This window comes from Seriola aureovittata, chromosome 18, assembly GCF_021018895.1.
Source record: "Seriola aureovittata isolate HTS-2021-v1 ecotype China chromosome 18, ASM2101889v1, whole genome shotgun sequence".
In the NCBI taxonomy this organism is placed as follows: Eukaryota; Metazoa; Chordata; class Actinopteri; order Carangiformes; family Carangidae; genus Seriola; species Seriola aureovittata.
This window is the reverse complement of record NC_079381.1, coordinates 7850001-7870176: the sequence shown is the minus strand read 5'-3', so window position 1 is coordinate 7870176 and position 20176 is coordinate 7850001. Positions and strand designations below refer to the sequence as shown.

The following is a 20176-nucleotide window of genomic DNA, read 5'->3' as shown; positions in this document are numbered from 1 at the left end:
CTGCTGGTGGCACTAAAGAAAAAGTCAGGGGATCACTGACATCAATGTTCAAATATTCCTTTTACATTTTCACAACATAAAACACCAAACAAACATCAACCAACATACCCACATCAACATCAACCCGAGCCCACAGCTATCCCAAATAAGATCAAAGAATGAAGGGGAAAAACACACACACACACACACACACACACACACACACACACTTCAATGGGGATTTGTACAATTTACTTTATGCTTTAGCTGTTTGAGTCTGAGGTGTGCTGGTACATCCTCCAGCCAGTGTTTATGATGGTGGTGCAGTATTTTTGTCATATAAGGAGAAATGGTCATCAAACAAGCGTTGTAGAGAAGGAAACAAGTGCAGCTTGTTTACGCCACCGATGTCACTGGGATTCATCCTCGGGAGAACATGAATGTGTGATGCAAAATTTGTGCCAGTCAATCTTATGAATTTATAGAGATTAATCACATGACTGGAAATTTAAACCTGCTGGTGGTGCTGGAAAAAAAAACTCAGGGGATCTCCAAAGTCATTGACATTCATCCTCTGGGCACCATGCATATTTGTCAATCCATGCAGTAGTTTTTGAGATATTTCAGTCTGGACCAAAGTGGTGGTTAACAAGACTGTTACATTACTTTCAGCCTCATTAATAGCCCATACAAAAAAATACAGTGTAATCATCCAGAACTGTATGTGTACAAGTTCCACGAATCTATGTTTTGTTTTGTTTTTAACAATGAGTAAAACGACTGTTATATTAATAGCATTTTAGCTTCAGGCATTTGTTTTCATCTCAAATCTCTGATAGCGGCTCAGCACCAAAAGGCCAAATTTGGCAACTAGCTGACGGAAGAATGTGGAAGTTGAAGCGGCTAAAATACCAAATATTCTTCACAGCATTTGGTGCAGATCCAAACACAGCTAAAAGGAGAGTGAATATTGGACTGACAATTTTGCTCCTTGTCTGCTGATGGTAACATGTCAGCGTTGTGTCAGTGTCAGCTTGTTGTGACCCCCCCCCCCCCCCCCCGGGTCAGTCAGCCACATCATTATAACTGCAGGCTAAAAGCACGAGGAAACCCATCAGATTAATTCCACTACTCGCTGACGTTTGGGCATTTATTCACTGCTATTCGGATACTGTAAACCCTTAATCACATGATAACACATTGTTCTGGATATAATGTTGATGTTCCCAGAACAAGTGTGTAATGTGGTTCTGCTGTGCGCTATAGTTTGCACCGTGACTCACTGTCTGCCAGCAGATGCTTTACTTGCTGAGTTTGAGTCAGAGCGCCGCAAAACTGAGAACCTCGTTCACTTGTGTAAAAAAACAAACCAAAAACAACATCAACAACCAAACGTATGTGCACACATCCACACAGATAAATCATGCTGTCAGGTTTACACACCCACATGACACACATGAATGCAAACACACAAAGAGCACAGAAACACAAGCCCAACACACACATAATAGCACATACCCGGCAGCCATCCACAGCAAAAACTCCCACCTACCCAGCCTCTCTCTCTCTCTCTCTCTCTCTCTGTCACACACACACTCTGTCATACACACAGCCACTCGCACACACCAAAGCCGCTGATGGTTGTTAAATCCCTACATGGCGTCATTGCCAGTCAGTGGGTGGGTGTGGTCTTCACTGGCTTGTTAAACATACCAGAGGTTAAATGCTGTTCACTGCCGACACCCAGTCCCTCCCTCCCTAAAGCTCAGATCTCTTCCTCATTCACATTATTGCTCTCAGTCTCACTATCGCTCCAGCATCCACCGGATAAAGTCTTACTTTTTTTTTTTTTCAAAATCAGGAAGGTAAATACTTATAATGTTTCTTTCTTCATAGCTTTTTCTATATATGACTCTTTTTTTTCTTTTTTTTTGCATGTTCTGGTTATTTTTCATGTATTTTAAGATTCCTTATTTCCAGTAACTCTCTCTCTCTCTCTCTCTCTCTCTCTCTCTCTGTGGACCTTGACACCGTCAGTTGTTTCCTGCAAACACTTCTGCCAGTCGGTTGGCAAGTGGTTCAGCTTAAATAAAGAGCCCTGTTTATCTGACGTCTCTTCCTGAAGATCTTATCCTCCACCCGTCTTTCCATTGTGAAGGGCACAGCACAGTTGGCGGTCAGCAAGTGAAGATGTCTCTCCCGTTGTCAGTGCTGATATGTCTGTCACTTGTCCAGCTGTGTGTGGGAGATCAGCCTGTGGATGAAGTCATCACAACAAGTAAGTAGTGATATGGAGGAGAAATATGTGTCACTGCATGGACATGGGGAGTGATGTTACAGAGAGGCAAGCTAGATAAAAGAATGTTATTAGAAGAATAGACTGAACTTCTATGTTTCTGACGTTTTTGGGAGGACAGACTTTGTGGCTTGATGTCACTTTCAAAAATTGGTAAAATTCTTTAAAAAGAAACAGACTCATGACAAAAGCTATAAATGCAGAAATGATATGTGCAATCCTCTAAAACACTCAAAAGGATATCTTAAAGCTTTATAACTACTAGTAACTACTTATAATACTGTACTGACAATTCATACTTTTATCCCTGAGTCTTATGTTTCCTTACTTAAAGATAAAATGCTATGAGAACAGGAAGATTTGACACTTTCTACTTGCACATAATTCTGTTATCTTCTACTGGTATGACTGTGAGGACAACATTCAGCTAAATAATTTAAAATAGTCTTTTCCTGGATTTGTCCTCAGAATTCTCACGAGTGCGTCAACAGGGGCTGATGTGGATAAAAGAAATCTGAATTTAATTTAAGTCAAGTCAAGGGAGGCACGGTGTCTGCAAATAGCAACCTAAGATTTATTTGAAATTTAATCTATGAATAAACCATGTAATGAGTGCCAGGATCAGTTGGTGCATTTGGAGAGAAGTATATAACAATACACTAGAGAATAACTAACACACTCAGGTCTTTCAAGATGAGAAGATATGAGCACAATACAGCTACTGCATGCCGACATAACAGCAGCATAGGCACCTGTCAGAATCGTGACTAACAATCTAGAAGCCAGACAGACAAAACATATGCAACTCTGCCAATTCAACTTTCTGCCTTCATATGCCATTTTGCATCACAATTAAATCAAATTAGCAACATGTTTGTGTTGCACTTTACAGAGGAAGCATAAAATAAAAGACAAAAACTAAACAGAATGAAGCCTGAATTTGAATAAGAGACTAAAACTATAAGTGTAATAACAAAGAATTTGCAGACACCTCATGACTGATGAAGGAAGTGATCACTGAGAATGCAAACAGGAAAAACAAGTATGTGTAAAACTGAAGAACATGCAACGGCCATTATGCATAAATGAACAGAATACCTTGAAAATGAATAGTGTCAAGTCCAACAATAAAATGATTCAATTAAAAAATTGTATGAGGATGTCTGAATGTCTCTCTGACAGGGTGTGACTATGACACAGTGGAAAATAAGTTTTGTGTTTGTGTACTCAGCCTGCAGACGCTGAATCTGTACTGAAGTCTGGTTGGGTACAGTGAGTCAGAGAGTTTGGCCCAGCCAGCAGTCAGAGAAAGTTGTCATAGGCCGAGTGGAGTTTGGTTTGGAAGTGTTTGGGAAGGAAACAAAATCCATCAATTCCTCTCAGTGCCTGTTCACCATATTTGTCCAACGTCAGTGGCTTCTGTTAGTGAATGGCCATACTGAGCAGAGACACATGCTGGTTGGTGCAGATCAGTACTTGATATTTAATGTAAGTGCGCAGTAAGATGAAACATTCCATCAGTACAGCAGCGAATTGTAGGTTTGATTCAAAGTATACGTGCTTTTACAAAACATACAGTATAAATACATTTAGTTCAGCGACTAAAGAGGCAGACTGCGACATCAAGTGGAAATTATGTTTACTGTTTCAACTGACAGGGGCTGCAACAGCAATTCACCAGCGGTCTCTGTGATGGAAATCTTGTGAGTTGGGTGACGGAGTATTTATTGTTGCTCTATGCACTGAGGAGGTAGGCAATGAACAATTACAAGCGTTAACAGGTTAACTAGTGTAATGTCTTCCTAAATAATACAGATACTGTCCCCTGGAAAGGACGAATATAAACCCACACATGTGCATACATCAGACCTAAACAATGAATTACATCAAGGGCAGAAAGTCTGTCTCTGAGCTGGAGGGGTCCTGTGTGTGATTAAACCCCCCTTTAGACTGGATTCTCTGCCCATGATATCATTACAGCCTTGATTGCTGCGGCAACTGCCACTGGGGACTGACTGACAGGATTGGTTTAATTTCTCATCTCATAACTGTGTTAGTCATTTCATTTACATAGCTACACGTTTGACATACAGCTATTATGTCATGGTTGTTTCTGTAAAATTTGTATCATGATAATGCACCTTTAAAGAGCATCTCCACACTAAAGTGTTCTCGGTGGGTCGAGATGTTCTTGAGTCTTTTGCCCCTCTGACCTCTGATATCCACTGTGACCTGTTGCACTTCTGAACATGAACCATGACAGGGTGGAAATAAAACATAGTGACTGTTGGATAAAGGCACAAACAGGATTTGCAGGACAAGATGTCGTTGAAACTTGAATAACACAAAATGGGATGGTGACACCAATTATCTTACTGAGAAAGAGCAAAATGAGAATGGTGACAGTAAACAGGTGGGAGGAAGATGGCCTTTCTGTGTTTTCGTACAGAAAAAAACGCGATTAAGAGTCTACAGTCATGCTAGCAGCTCAGTGAGAGTGTACTTAGGCAAGGCAGGTATGCTCACTTATTTTAGTTTAGCCTGTTAACATGCTAACATTTGCTTATTAGCGCTAAACACATAATGCAACTGAGACTAATGAGGCATTTGGTCATGAAAAATTCTGTGAGGAATTAAATTTCTGACCTGATGGTGTCACTAGATAAAAAGGGAAGGAGTCACTAAAATTATAACTATTCATCCCGAGGAAACATAAATGTGTTCCAAATTTAATTGCAAGCCCTTTAATATGAAATTTAACTCAAAACCAAATGTCAACCTTAAGGTAGCACCAGAGGAACAATCAGGGGATTGAAAAAGTTGGTAGGATTCATCCTGAGAGAACCATGAATATTTGTACCCAATTGTTTGCCAATCCATCCTGTAGATATTGAGATATTTCACTGGATAAGTGAAATTTATGACCTGCTAATGGTGCTGGATGAAAAGTCAGGGGTTCCCCAAGGTTGGCAGTCTTCATCCCCCTGGGACCATGAATATCTGTGTAAAGTTTTATGGTAATCCATTTAATTGGCATTGAGATATTTCAGTCTGAACCAAAGTGAGCTGACTAGCCTAGAGCTACTCCATTGCTGTGGCTAAAAACAACAGTTTGTGTGGCTTGGCCACCCAAGTGACAAGAGCTACAGCTATTATCTTTAAATTTAGCTTTTATTTCCCTGAGAAAATCTGTTTTATATCCTCAGCCTGATGATCGAGGCTTGGTTTTGGCAGAGAGGTGAAGATGGTTTGGCAGTGTAAAACAAGCATGAGTGTAAAATTGGCTGAGTCCAGGGTTTGGTGGTCTTTCAGTTTCCAAGTCCTGGATTGATGTTCTGGACTGAAGCAGCAAATGTTCAGGATGAAGGAGCATAAAAACCACAAAAGAGAACACATTAAATCATAACACTGACTGCTTGTGTGTGTGTGTGTGTGTGTGTGTGTGTGTGTGTGTGTGTGTGTGTGTGTGTGTGTACGATTGTGCAACTGGAGGCAAATGTATCAGTATTGAGGTGCTTTTAATTGCACAAGTTAATTGATGCACATTATGCAAGTGAATGCGTGCATTTCAGTGCTGTGCCACTTCAGCCGTCTGTAATGAGAATACAGATACTTTATTGTTGTCCCACCAATAGCTCTCGTCCAGTTACAGTATGTAAAAATTACCTTGACTATGTGTGTGTTTTATATCCTCATAGAAAAAGTGCCTATCTTGGGTGGCTGGTCTGACAGGAGTCCAGAGGCAGCTGATGTGCAGCAGGCAGCTGAACATGCTGTGAGGATGTTCAACACGCACTCCAAAAACAAGCGGATATTCAAACTGGTCTCCATCACGGCTGCTCAGAGTCAGGTTAGATCCATCCCTTAGAAACAAAGGAACCGACATCCAATAAACCCTCGCAGTGAAATAACATTTAGATCATTTCTAATAACTCTGTCCTCTTGTCTGGCCTTATCATCAGGTGACCAACATGATCAACTTTAAGATTGATGCAGTTCTGGGAAAAACCAAATGTCTCAAGTCTGAAAACCATGACTTGCACAGCTGCAGTCTTAATAAAAAGGTATATCTGCTTTTGTTTGTGTGCATTTGTATGTCTGATATCCAACTCAGCAATGTTTCCTATATATATTCCAACATCTCCTGAGCTCCATCCGTTACATTCATTCTTTCCTGTCTCATAATACAAGGGCTGTCCTAGTTTTATTTCAGAGATTTCCCACTTCCTTTGTCACACTTATTGTTTTTCCCCCCTCCACAGCATCTCAAGTGCCACTTCCAGGTGACTTTCAACCCTCGTGACAACCAACATGAGCTGAAGGGTCACAAGTGCAAGAAACTTGGGGAGAAGGTTTAACTTTTTCATGGTTTAGCTCTATAGCTTTTGATGGTGATTCAGAAGGAATGTTTTCCAGCTCAGTTAAAGGGTTGGATGTTTTGGCTGGTAGAAGACAGTTTATAACAGTGGTCCGAATAAAAATTAGCTTGGAAAAAGTGACCAAGAGCAGATGTTGATTTTTGTTACCATATTGTGGAGATTATTTGTAGGTTGGGGCTTGTAGTTGTGTTTTATATGTTATATATTTTTCCTTATTCATTTATTTTTATTTTTCTATTATTAGTCATTGCACTTGATATCATTTCCATAAAGTTTAAAACAACTAATTTTTGCTAAAGAAAATGAGATTTCAGGAAAAATAAAAACACTAATCACAATAAAGAAGAAAGAGACGAATAACACATGATTTTTATGTCAATATTTATTTCATTGGTGTGATTTTTATAGAAATGAGTCAACAATCTGATGACACACATTGCCACTCATGTTGTTTTTGAGATAACAGCGTGTACACCGTCTCATGAGTTTTCTTCTTTTTCTTTCAAATGTCTGAAAAGAATGACGAGAAAGAATCAACATATATTTTCAAATTTCAAATCTTAATACTCATTCCTTCTCATATAATTTTAAACCATAATGTCTGAAAATACAGAATTTATGTAGAACCACTGATGTTAGTTTAATGGATGTTTCCTCATCAATTAAACAAAGCAGAAATGCCTTAAAAATAAATTTTAATACATTTCAGGATTATACTGTATCTTAAATGATTTCTATACTTACTGCATTCGTATAACCTATTGACCCTGAGGATATCAATATCAGACATGTCATCCCTCTGTCCAACTGGCACAGATGAATCTGGGATGGGAGTAATAGTGTCTTCTCCAAACACTGATGTAAAAGCAGTCCTAGAAAAAAAAGAAATAAAATAAAATGATGTAAAAATGGAAACTGTCTTTTGTATTTTGTATTGCCACATGGGCATATAAATATTTTATGGTTTGTTCAGTTTAATTTGGCTTTGTAATTTGCCTCTTATGCCATATGTCAAGTAGAAAAAGAACTGTGAAGCCCATGCAGAGATTATTATATTAAAGCTGCAGTAATGTTTTTTAATGTTACCAGTGGATTGTGTGTAATGTGTAAGGTGAAAGGTTTTCATTTAAGTGATGGATTTACTTAATCAATACCTGACTCTGCAGTTTCCCCTTAGCTCTATGGATACATTTTAGTGTATTTCAGCTTGTTTTTGTTTTATGGCGCACCAACTTTAATGTTACGTAACTTTTTTTCAGCTTCATGTCCAGCAGCAGGAAGCTGTTGTTAACAAAAAAAAAAAAGTTCTGGTAGCTACTGTAGATTACCAGTCCGGCACCAAACAGCAGACAGACAAATCGTTCAGCATTTTAACAGTAAAAGAGCCACGTTTATCCACCATGAGCTGGTGGACAACAAAAACAGAGCTATAAGGAGGGTGAATGTTGAATTTACATTGGTCAGGTGGCCTGAAATCTGATTCCAAATGAATATTAAGGTTGCTACATGTCTGCTGAATGTGTAAATAGGCAACTGTTTGCTAACACATCAGCCATATTGGCTGTACAGGTTGTGTTAACTTAGTTGCACTGCCTCAAAATGCCTGATAAAAGTCAATTTATGGACATTTATGTGTTTTGCAGGGCAATGACAACATAAAAAAAAGAATAAATAAATAATTAAAAAATATAGCTTGCTAACAATACAGTCCTATTAATGATATAAAGAGATGTTACCTTCCATAATGCATCACAGAAGAATAGTCATATGGCGTGTTCAAGTTGTTGGTGTCCCTTTTGTGGAAGTTGAATGAATGTACTATTAAATAAAAAAATATACATATATGGAATAGATCTATGAAATCTATGTTCACCCAGTCATGATCACAAATATATATCTTCATTATATTATACATGACATATAACATTTTCTCTGTCATATTTGTTATAACAAAAATAATAATATGAATAAAGATACATCAGTAAAATAATTCTCATGAATCATGAATATATACATATATTTTAAAATGTAGTATTTAAATATGAAAAATATAATGTCAGAGGCTTAGAGCTCACCTGATGGGACATTTTCCCAGTTGATCCTGACATACTGGTCCCTGTCGCTCCTTGTGTGCTCATGGTGGAAGCCCAGTGCGTGGAGGAGCTCGTGCTGAATGATCCCATGATCGAGACAACCGTACACAGACAGAGAAACCAGCTGCTCGCCCCCATCTCTGCCAACATTGGACCAGCACCTACGGTACAGTGAAAGACGGAGTGACAGGTCTGAATCCTGACAGGTTGGCTTCAACATTACACTCAGCGTGTTTTCGGGCACCTCCACTCTGCACTCACCCCATTTCACTCTTGATCCTCAGGTAGTCTGACTGGGCGTAATAAGGAACAAAACGAACACAGGTCTTCTGGTGGAAAGTTTCCATAGCTTTCTCAATTGAGGCCTTTTCACTGTCGTCTGCAATGAAAACAAGATTCATATCAGTTTATCACTGACAAACTTCCTTGATAGATTTAGAACATTTATTTTCTTTCTCTTACAAAACAAATTGTCCTAACCATAACAAGATACAGATCACCATGATAGTGTAAATGGAAAAATGCTCACGCTTACTCCCTTTGTACATGTCTATGAATGAGTAATGCTACAGTTCATGAAAAGTGAGGAAATTATTAAAGATATTGTAATTCTCATGACTGATCACTGAGCTCTTACAAAAATAGTCACTGATGGTATAAGGGACCTCCACCAGTCCGTTGTAGGACTTTTTCCATTTGCAATAGCCGTTCAAGCATTTCATGGCATTCCTCTTCTTTGAGAGAGCGACGTCACCCTCCACCAGAATATGGTTGATGCCTGGAATAAAACATTATGTGGACAGATTATAGAAGAGATCAAGACAAGGTACACACAGAATAAACTGAGTGGTGCAGACATGTACCTGTGATGTGTGCAGGTGAGGACTGAATAAATCAAACTTACCTTTATTGGCCTCCAGAATTCTTGAGGTTATGTCTAAAAGGGGACGTTGATTAGTTTTCACACCTAAAATAAGAAGATTAAGTTACCTTACTAAAACTACCCATTGTTTAATAAGATGTGTTTAACACTTGTGATGAGAAGAATCAGTTTACCCTCCTCCTGAAGTCGCACCTGCAGAGACACAAAGTGAACATACAGTAAATATCTACATACTTCCATAAAGACAAGTTCATGTCTTGTTGTGTTGTTGAACTACGTATGTATAGTATTATGTCCTCATATTGTGTTATAATGGTTTTTGTTGCGCGTTTTCTGTGTGTACTATGTAAATATGCCTCTTTTTCCTTTTATTATTTATATGAATCTATGTTGATCGGGTTTATGACTCCATTTAAAACCCAACAATAATTTAAAATTGTATATTTGTGAGCTGTCCTGGACTAATGACGACTATGGTGAGAAACATAGTGAAATATAGTCATCAATCCAAACCAGGGGTCAGATATGCGTGTTGACAGACATGTCCACCCAATGCAGATTTAGTGTGTTGGTGACCAAAGATGGAAAAACTGTGTCAGAAATTTTGTGACCAATCTTACAAAGTGTGGATTGTGATTAATTGACAAGATTCCTGTAATTGCACAAGGTAAAGATGGTTTTATCTTAACAATAAACCTTGCTATTTTACTTACTAATAAGCTGTTTTATCTCATTTATTTTGTTAGATTTTTTGAGGTGCTTGTTATCAGTTCTTGGCCGTTTTAAATTAATCAACTAAGATAGGAATTGCCGGATCTAAATTGGTGAGAATGAGTTGGGATCATTGGTTTTGATGCGTTCACGACTCTTTTCTTTCAAATTAGGGCAGACAGTTATTTACTTTCTTTAAAAAACAAAAAAACAAGTAACAGAAATGTATAAGTTGTGGCTTATGTCTTACCAGGGAGTCATTTTGAGCTGAGAGGCCCAGCAGGACGGCCAAGACAGCAGGGAAGAGATTCAGGTTCATCTTCCTCACGCCAGAGATCTTATGGATGAAGTAGCTAAGGAAGATTCAAAGGCTGCAGTCTCGATTTTATACAGCCAAAAAGGGAGGAACTGCTAAACAGACTTACTGTAAAGACAACATGTTGACCCCTGAGCAAACATTTTAATGAAAAGACAAACTCCACCAGGAAACACCCTGAACCTTCTCAGGTGGCACATGAGGCTGGGTAAAGTTAAGATAAATACCTCCAGATGTGAAATGGGTATGTGTATGTATATACATACACAGTACTAAAGTGTACATGGTTGATATATTACTAAAGCACTGATGATGAATTAAAACCATATGGACAACCTGTGCATCATTTTACTTACCTATTGGCACAGTTACAAAAGTCCAACATTTAACCCTCTGCAAACAAACACAAACCAAAATGTAAACGGCACATAATGCACCGGTCTAAACCCAAAGGTTTCAAATGTCTTTTACTTGAAAATACTGTCTGATGGAAACTGAGCAAAAGCTGCAAGTTGTATAAACATTTTTTATAGATTTAAAAAAAGAAAGGATGATAAGTCAATCAATGTTTCATATGACCCTTAATCATTTATTGTACTGATTATATAAAATGTACATTTTAAATTTGAAGTAAAAGAGAAGTCTTTTACCAGATACACTTAACGTTCAGTTGACACAGAGATATTTAATGTGTTTCAGCAAAAGTGAAAGTGAATGTACAAACATAAAGATTGAATTCTCTTTTGAGATGGGGATCCCCTAACAGACATGTGGGGGTCTTTTCCACAACTATACAATAGTAAAGCCCTGCCACTGATACACTGGTACACACTCTTTCCATTTCTAAAAAGCATATAATGTACTAGTTTGAGCTCCGTGGTCCGCGTCATGGAAACTCAGTTCGTCAGTCAAACTACCAGTTAGCATTTATTCTCATTTAGTCCTTCTTCATCATGTCAGAGGAAAATTAGACTCAGTGCTGGGTAATATGAGACTGTCTGGTGGGCTGGCAAGGGATTATAAAGTCTTCGCCACTAAACAGCTTGGCAGAACAGCTCACTCTACATTGCACCATTATTTAACTATTAGGGTGACAGTGTTTTCCACTTGTAAGCAGTTTCCTGTTACACGCACACACACAAAGACAGAGTGCTTTAAGTAAGCCACTTTAACCCCTTAGCAGTTAGTTGTCCCCCTTTATTTCTCCTCAAATAGCTGCAGGATTGGGAAAATCTTTTTATTACAGTCTGTCTGACATTTTGTGTTGGCTAGTTCCAACGTTTCATTTAAGATTTATATCAGTTTTTTTTTTATTTTTTATGGCTGATCGATTAGATCAAATTGAAACGTTCTCGATGACGTGATGTCGTAATCTTCGTAGGTCGACGTATTTCCACAGCAGATCTGACAGATTCGCTATCTTTGGAACAAAGTTTGGCTGCAAAGAGGGAGTGAGGAATGAACGGGCCACCAGCCTCTCATTGGGGTACTGGTTGAACATGTGATCAACAGCTATCTCAGGGACAAAGTGTTTAAGGTCAAATGAGCTTTACTGGGCTTATTGGGACACATCAGAGGTCAACAGACAGGAAGTCAGTTGGTGAAGTCAAACAAGAAAGGGAGCAGGCAGGAAATAAAAAAACTGAAACAGATAGTTAAAGCAAACAAGAGCAGAGGCTGGGATAGCAAAAATAGACTGTAATAAATCATAACAAAATTATAAATAAATGACTAATTCCTACAGGAATAAGCAGCCTACCCATTCTGGTGGTAATTATTTCTACGACATTTCATTTGAGTCATCATTGAGATTCTATTCTTATTTGTTTATGTATGTAGATTAATTATTTGACTCTAACTAACCTCTGAAAGTTTCCAGTAGCACACAGCCTCCACAGACAGAACACACAACACAGAAGAAGTCATGCTGGTCCCACAATTTACATTTATTCCTGAACACACAACACTTATTTACAGTTATTTACAATGGCATCGTACTGTTTTATCTTGTACTTATTTTACAGTTTAAAAAAAAATCACATAGTGAATAAAAACTATGTATAAGTGACCCTATTTGTAACCTTAAGATTTGAAGAAGTACCATGTATTTTGTTTTTCTGTAGTGGTATCAGTATGTCATCTGAGGTCTTTTCCAAAATGTTCACCTTTGTGTTTCACATCCAAAAGTTTGCATCTGTAATCTTGTTCATAAGGTTACAGATGCAAAAAAAAGTCTTTCATCTTTAAAGTGGTGCTGTGATGAGTGACAGGTGTCAGTAACTAAGATCAACGGTCAGACACTGGTCTCGATGTGAGGCGACATCTTACAGCTCAGCATATGGGACAGGAGTCTGTGCTGCTGGTGGTACCTGACACACACACACACACACACACACACACACACACACACACACACACACACACACACACAAAAACACACAAGAGCACACACATATATACAGACACTGAGTAAACAGCAAATCAACAAAGGGTAATTTAACTTATTAGCTCCATCATCTGGCCGGGAAATGTTACTACAAAGATTTTGCTTGAAACGCTTGTGAATATAGTCTGTGCACATCTGTTAGACAGGTGCGTAGGAGAATGAAGTCATGCAAAACAAAGGCAGTGCCATGCACGCACGTAACACACGCTTGAACATTGCCCCGTGACTCTGTACGTCCCAGTTCTCTTGAAAGTTTGGATTAAAGCAACTAAACAACTGCCGTCCTTTAACTGAGCATTCAAGAATATGAGGTCGTACACTTACTTGCTGATGACCCTCTGTATCTCTCTGTTCTCCTCCTCTCTGAGTTTCAGTAGAACCTGCTCCAGGAGCGGGAGCTCCAAGTTCAGATACTGGGCGACCTGACAGAGAGAGGCAAAACAAAGTCAGTTTAATTTGTAACTGGGTGATATGAAGATTGTGCAACAGAGCCTCAGCAGTTAAGAGACAAACAAAACTAGCACACATGCTAGTGTAATGTCAATGTCTGTAATTATCAAATAATAAGAATTATTCGGAGCCAGAAGGGCATGTTGTGTTTTGCATATACAAAGAAATGTAAATGTGTTCTGTTTTATTTTAATCTATATCTTATTATTTGTTGCTGTGGCGACTTTATTCCATATGTTAACAAAAGTAGTAAATTATATAACTCCTAAGCTGATTTACAAAGGCTTTTCATACATCCACTGATTCTACACAGTACATCCATGTTGGCTTTTGTGATGCTCTTAAAAGCATGAGTTTAATTTTGAAAAGGAGAAGCACGTCATTTTCGTAGTTTAGACTACTTCATATTTATTTGGCCATAATATTTGAGGATGGGCTTTAACTCATTCATGCAAACTGTGGTATGAGTACAGTATCAATGGTGCAAGAAAAATGTCCCAGTGATTCTGAGGGGTCGACATCAAAGCCTGACAAAAGCTAAATGAAGCTGTATCAGAACATCTGGATGCAATGTCTTTATCTAGGTCAGTATTTTGCCAGCAGTGGGTCGAGATATGATTGATACATCACTAAGTGTCTGGATTCTTACTGTATTTCAGCCCCTCGGAAGGCAGGGCCATATCACACTCACATCGTTGCTGACTTCCTGTTCGTCCATATCCATCAAGAAGATCTTCATGATGTCATCAGAGGGCCCCTGCAGTATGCGCTCCCAGAGGGGCTGGTCTCCGTTACTGAGCTTCCTCTTTTCTGAACAAAACACATGCACAAAACATCAGTGTTGCATTTTGTTTTCTTAAGTTCTCTGATTATTTCAGTCCCTGTGTAAATCTGGTAAAAGACAAACCATACCTCCACTCTGGTGAACACAGTACAGAGCAAACTCCTGGGGGTCGTTCTCTATCTGTAGGATGTACATAATTAAACATGTAAATACTTAGTTCTGATTGGCTGATGCAGGTCTGAGCTTATATTTCTATTGAGTAAATCACATTATGTCTATATTTTTGGTCTATTTTGAATATACTAGATATTTATATCTTACAAATATGTGTGCTGGGTCTTTTGAAGAGCCTAAACATGACTGATCTTTTTCAAAGGATTAATATTTCTGGAATGTAGCTGCATAATAATGAGTAATAGATTGATTGGGAAAGTCCTATTGCAAAATTAACCCCAACTATGTGACCTTTAATTAGTGTTGTACTGTTTAACCCTGTCAGAGTTAGGTGGCATAATGATCACATCCCTGTACCTTTCAATGTTTGATACATAATCTGTGATCATTAATTCAATAACCACTTAAATACATTACATACAGGGTTAAATCCTGTGAAGATCTAATCTTGAGAAAGTCCACTTAAATCAGTTTAAACTAGATATAAAACAATGTGGTGACCCACATAGTGCATGCATTTTATTGGTTGATGACTTTTGATTAAAATCATGCTGTATCACTGTTATTGATAATTGTGCTTGTTATATAGCACTGTGATTTCTCACCGCAGTTTGAGGCGCGTGCACAAAAACTCACCTTGAACTTGTTTAGTAGCTGTTCAATGACCTGGTTTGTGGTCATCCTGCTGGAGATACGCACTTTAGTCGGCGTACCATAGGATGGCGTGAAGATAGAGGTCTGGAGAAAACAAATATTGACTGGTGAGTTATAGTATATATGGAGTATGGGGTAAAAAAGAGAGCTATATGGATGGAAAGGTTGGGTAGAATGATAAAAGAGAGTCTACCTTATAGTTATAGAAGTGTCCATTGATAGAAAAGCGATGTTGTCTTTCTTTCTCTCTTTGTGCCGCAGACTTCCCCCTTCCCCTCCTCCTCTTGACCAATGAGGCGTCACTCATACAGCGAAACAGGTTGGACTCCGCCTCCAGCTCCGGGTTCTTCTGCCTCACAGGACGCAAGGTGGTGGTCTCATAAACAACAGGGCCTTTGGAGTGACACAACGTCTCATGCTCAACATTTGGTACGAGGTTGGATTACAGTCTATGAATTGCTTTCTGTCAGGATTGAATTACCTATCTCCTTCGAACAACGCGTATAATGTTTAGGTAACATTGTTGTGAAAACAGTATGGAGATGTGGGAGGGAAATAAAAACAACCTGGTGGATGATTGTTGACTGCTGTTTCCTGTGGCGTCTCAGACATCTCATCAATCTGGTGAAGGTCAACATATTCTCCCCATCGCGTCATACCCCTGCAGAGAGAGAAAGATGGTCTCAAAAACATGGAGGAATGAAGTTTTACATGCACTGGTAATAGAAATGTGATTCACACAGCTGTTGATCTGAGACATACACTGCAAATGATCATTTGTTGCAGGAGCTTGAGGATCCTCTATTGCTCAAGTAGAGATTAGTGGTTATTCACACGCGAGCACGAGCCCTCTACGGCTTTCATTGTGCTTCACAAGTGGTTGCTCAACAGTTGTGTCTATCTCACTGATCCTGAAGTTCATACTTGAAATAATGGCTGGTAAAGTTGCGAAACACAAAAGCAGCCATTGTTCATTTGTTCAGTGGCCTAGTATCTGTACACAAGTGTCTCTGTTACCAATATCTCTGATGGTTGGACAATAAAAACTGCTGCACCCTAAAACTAAATACACGAATCATCATAAAGTACAGATGGATACTGTCATTGGTCTAGTCCAAAAGAAAAATAAAATTACATCCAAGAACATTTCAAAGCTGTTAAAAAAAAACCCATTAAAAAGTATAAAAGTATAGTTGTAAAGTAATTAATCACAGTAATAAAAGCATGTATAATTTTGTTGAGTGATGTGTAAGTCCGGATGCTTATACGATTCCAGCAGAAAAACAGTGTGACTGACATGCACATACACTATTGTAGAATTGATGAAAAACCAATACAACTTCATACTTTTAAGGTGCGTGTTTTGCTCAGTTTGGACTTGCTGTACTTCTGAGTACATGCAACTGTGCAACCTTCAGTTGTAACATGTTGCATGCATTATTTTTCTTTATGTGGCATAAAGGTTTGACTCCAAAAATTCTTCCTTCTTTCAGCTTGTGCTTTTTAACATATGAGTAATAATACACAAAAGCTGAAATCAACCTCTTGTTTCCCAGTGGGCTGACTGGACTGGTGGAGTCAGGTGAGATCAGAGGAGCAAAGGGAAGCATCTGTTTGTCGTCCTGTATTTTCAGCCTGATGGGTCTCCGCACTCCCCAGGAGATGTTCAGGAAGCCCTCCACTACCACCGCTCCATCCCCCCCCTGTTACAGAGACAGACGCATAGACACCTGTATGGTGTATAAGTATAGTCATACATTCAATCAACGCACTTCATAATGAAGATTTATTAGCAGCTATGTAATATATAGGTTGGGGTCTTAAAGAGGTGAGAAGCTTGTTTAGCAACTCATGGTCAGTCTTCTGACACTGACACTACTGTATGTACTAGCTGCTGCCAGATTATGACAAATATCTAAATGCTTTAACGAGGCAAACTGGAAGAAAATATGAATTCATGTAAAACTACATGGAAAATGTTTTCAATCTTATTTAAACCCACCTGACAGTAACTGAGGTGCAGTTGAGTCTTGTCCTTCAGGAAGCAGTTGTAGGTATTCAGCAGTGAGACGAACTCTGCTCTAAAATGAACACAACAGCAATGAATGACAAAATACAGCTAACACAGCACTAAACTCTCATTTTTAAGTGCTGATGATCAAGTAGTGGCTGTTTTGTAATTAAATCAGCAACATTAAAGTAACAAAAATGTCCTACTTTGTTTCTCTTCAAGTGAAACCACCAGACCAGGACTACTTCAAGACAACAATCATCTTCTGTTTGCTTCTCACTGAGCTTAAAGGAGCTACTTGTAAGTTTTGCTATTGCTACATAGCCAGCCTTAGCATTTACAGCTGTTTACCCACTCGTCTTGCCAGGAGCTTCAGCCATTGTTAGTTTTACAATAGAAGAGTTTATAAGAATAGAAATGGAAGCAAAACATTTATTCTAGACTGGTAAGTAAAGAGCTGATAATGCTAATGTTGGATGTGTAGCAAAACATACAAATCGCTCCTGTAACAGTGACCAGTACAGTACAATTCTGAGGCACTCGTACTTTCCTTGTGAATATCAGTTTTATATACATTGCACTTCTACTCCACTATGTTTAAAAGGGAATTATTGTACTTTTTCCTGCTCTGCATTCATCTGACAGCTTTACTACTCTTTACCTTTCAGATTAAATATTGACATAAAAACACATGCAAGAAGCTTATTAAATAGAAAACACTTTTAAAGATTGCACAGTTGTTCCTAAACGTGACCATCTTCCATAAAAAATCTGTGTCTAGCTGTGGTTTCTTGTCACGTTTCAGACATCTATGAGTTGTTAGTGGTTCCAGTGGAGTGATTTCCCCCTGTAAACTGCTCATGTGGTTTAATTTAAAGGCCCCTATGAGGTAAAAATATCCAGCATTTCACAAGATTGGGGAACATTGGACCAAACTATTTATAAATTAGTCAGAACTAGCTCCACCTCGACCATTATGTCCAGTGGAGCCGTTTTTCTAAATGCAGGACTTTAACTTGGCATTCATTGTGAAACTCCTGAAATCTGTACTTTTTCTACGTCCTTGTTCCACCACTGATTGAGTTTTCAACGGACCCACCTGGACAGTGTCCTCCCGTCTCCTGCCTGGATCATAGGGAGCAGAGCTGCTTCATTCATCTCTGTTTGAATCAGCTACTGCAGAGAGAACAACAACAACATCCTCTGTAATGGCATCATGTGGGTACACAATCTGACTAATCATGAGCTTGAAACCAGGAGACAAACGGTGAAGGTTGTCGACTTGTTGAATTGTATTTCAGCGTGTGTGTTGCTGCTGTTCGGGGGGTTCCTAAATAAAGACACCTGACAACAACATTATGTCAACCTGGAGCAAGGAATGCGGCGGAAAATGAACAACATTGCACTTGTGCAACCGAGACGGTGTCTCTCTCTCCTAAAAATAAACAATATAAATAGAGTCTTACCTTCTCTAACATGGCAAATCAGAGCTCTCCTCCCGATTCTGTGTCTTTGTCTCTGCCTCTTTTCTTCTGGCTGGGCTTTAAATATCTCTTTCCAGTCTCTCTCTGAAGTTTTTGTGTTATATTTATCCTTCTCTCTCTCTCTCCCTCTCTCTCTCTCTCCAGCTTTGCTCTTTCACTTTCTTTTTTTTTTTGTGTGTGTTTGCCTCCAAGAGATTTAATAACAGTACTCCACCCAGTAACCAGTGATGACAGTGTAGACCCAACCATCTGTTTATTCTTCGGTCAGAAACACTGAAGCCTGTGCCTGCGAACAGAGATTGTAGGAATTTCCACGTGGCTTCTCTTCTTTCTTTCTTTCTGTCTTTTTTTTTTTTTTTTTAGATTTCTCTCTTTTCTGTTTTTCTTTTTCTTCTGTTCTTCTCAATTACTGCAAATGACACAGCACACTGAGACTAGCCTCTTTGTCCTTTTCTTTCACTCTCCCTCACTCTCCCTGTCTCAGCCTGTTTGCTGGTAAGAAATATCTCAGGTATTCAGCAGCTGTCATCCAAGCAACCCCAACACTCCCTGTTCTGACTGACAGCTCACTCTCGCACAGGAGGGACAATCCTCTTTACACCAGCAATAACAGCATTTAAAAGGCGCAGTGTGCAACTTTTCATGCAGTGTTCATAGGGAAATGTAGGAACCCAAATTATCGACCTAAAACTAATATTGAATTCAGGTTTCCACTTGTGGAATATTATACTCCACATAAAAAAATATCCAAACACTATGTGTCTATTTATCTAAATTGATCACATGTGAAATGAAAGATGTGATATTACAAGTCTTACATATCACATGTTAAATATCTAAAACACACACCATCTGATATGTTGTTGCACATATGATAAACATGTAAAAATTTGTTTTAAATGTTTTTAGATTAAAAATTGTTAATTTTACATAAAATACTGAATTACATACAAAAAAATGAAAAAAATGAATATCTTTAAAAGTTACGCAATCAGCATGAGCGCCGGCCTCAAGTAGCAAGTATCCCACATGGTGTATGATCATGGTCAACAGTGAACAGGTATGGCATGATACATGAAAGGACCAGGAACAAACAACAAGCTAAATGATTGACAGACAGCAACTTTACAAGGAACAGTTTCATTATTTTTATTTCCTCATCAGCTGAGGGAAAGGAAGGAAGGACTAATATTACAGGCTTTGTCTTTATACCTGTACAAGACGTATAATCTGTCTGAGAAAAACTTTAAATCTTTCAATCACAGCGCTCAACTGCAAGCTACCGCTTTGGAGCTGCTCACTTGCTCATTTGTAAATCCTAGTTGTTCACAGTGAGACAGGGCTGTGCATCTGTGTGTCTGAACCGACATGACATGCAGCACTGCAGGTGTACTCTAATGTAGTAAAGGTTAATAAAGGTTTAATAAGTCTTCTCATGGCAGAATAAATTATTACCGTGCTGTTTTTGGTATACCATGTGCATGAAGTCAAGTTTTCTTTTGTGTCTAACTTCACT

General features: G+C 38.7%; 2 protein-coding genes across 3 annotated transcripts in view; one reads left to right on the top strand and one right to left on the bottom strand.

The window, feature by feature from the left end:
* Window positions 1-1688: 1688 nt before the first annotated feature.
* si:busm1-57f23.1 (uncharacterized protein LOC368621 homolog) lies at window positions 1689-6774 on the top strand. 2 transcript variants are annotated; one of them, XM_056403603.1, is made up of 5 exons: window positions 1689-1844; window positions 2017-2257; window positions 5974-6125; window positions 6238-6339; window positions 6538-6774. In XM_056403603.1, exons 2-5 carry the CDS (start codon window positions 2170-2172, stop codon window positions 6631-6633), a joined length of 438 nt encoding a protein of 145 aa, XP_056259578.1. In that variant the 5' UTR covers window positions 1689-1844; window positions 2017-2169; the 3' UTR covers window positions 6634-6774. The 2 variants fall into 2 exon arrangements, with proteins under 2 accessions (XP_056259578.1, XP_056259579.1); XM_056403604.1 differs by having other exon boundaries at window positions 1704-1844; window positions 2138-2257.
* Window positions 6775-7168: 394 nt separating this feature from the next.
* rassf6 (Ras association domain family member 6) overlaps window positions 7169-20176 on the bottom strand; it is a 13155-nt gene continuing 147 nt past the window's right edge. The window contains exons 1-15 of the mRNA XM_056403602.1: window positions 18643-20176; window positions 18276-18352; window positions 17168-17246; window positions 16708-16868; window positions 15732-15826; window positions 15359-15558; window positions 15148-15249; window positions 14466-14517; window positions 14241-14363; window positions 9652-9684; window positions 9385-9525; window positions 9009-9126; window positions 8730-8908; window positions 8391-8472; window positions 7169-7526 (exon numbers count right to left, since the gene is read on the bottom strand). The exon at window positions 18643-20176 is cut by the window's right edge and continues 147 nt beyond it. Coding sequence (XP_056259577.1) covers window positions 7337-7526; window positions 8391-8472; window positions 8730-8908; window positions 9009-9126; window positions 9385-9525; window positions 9652-9684; window positions 14241-14363; window positions 14466-14517; window positions 15148-15249; window positions 15359-15558; window positions 15732-15826; window positions 16708-16868; window positions 17168-17246; window positions 18276-18334 — 1614 coding nt within the window. The 5' untranslated portion in view covers window positions 18335-18352; window positions 18643-20176 and the 3' untranslated portion in view covers window positions 7169-7336. The remainder of the gene's footprint in view (window positions 7527-8390; window positions 8473-8729; window positions 8909-9008; window positions 9127-9384; window positions 9526-9651; window positions 9685-14240; window positions 14364-14465; window positions 14518-15147; window positions 15250-15358; window positions 15559-15731; window positions 15827-16707; window positions 16869-17167; window positions 17247-18275; window positions 18353-18642) is intronic.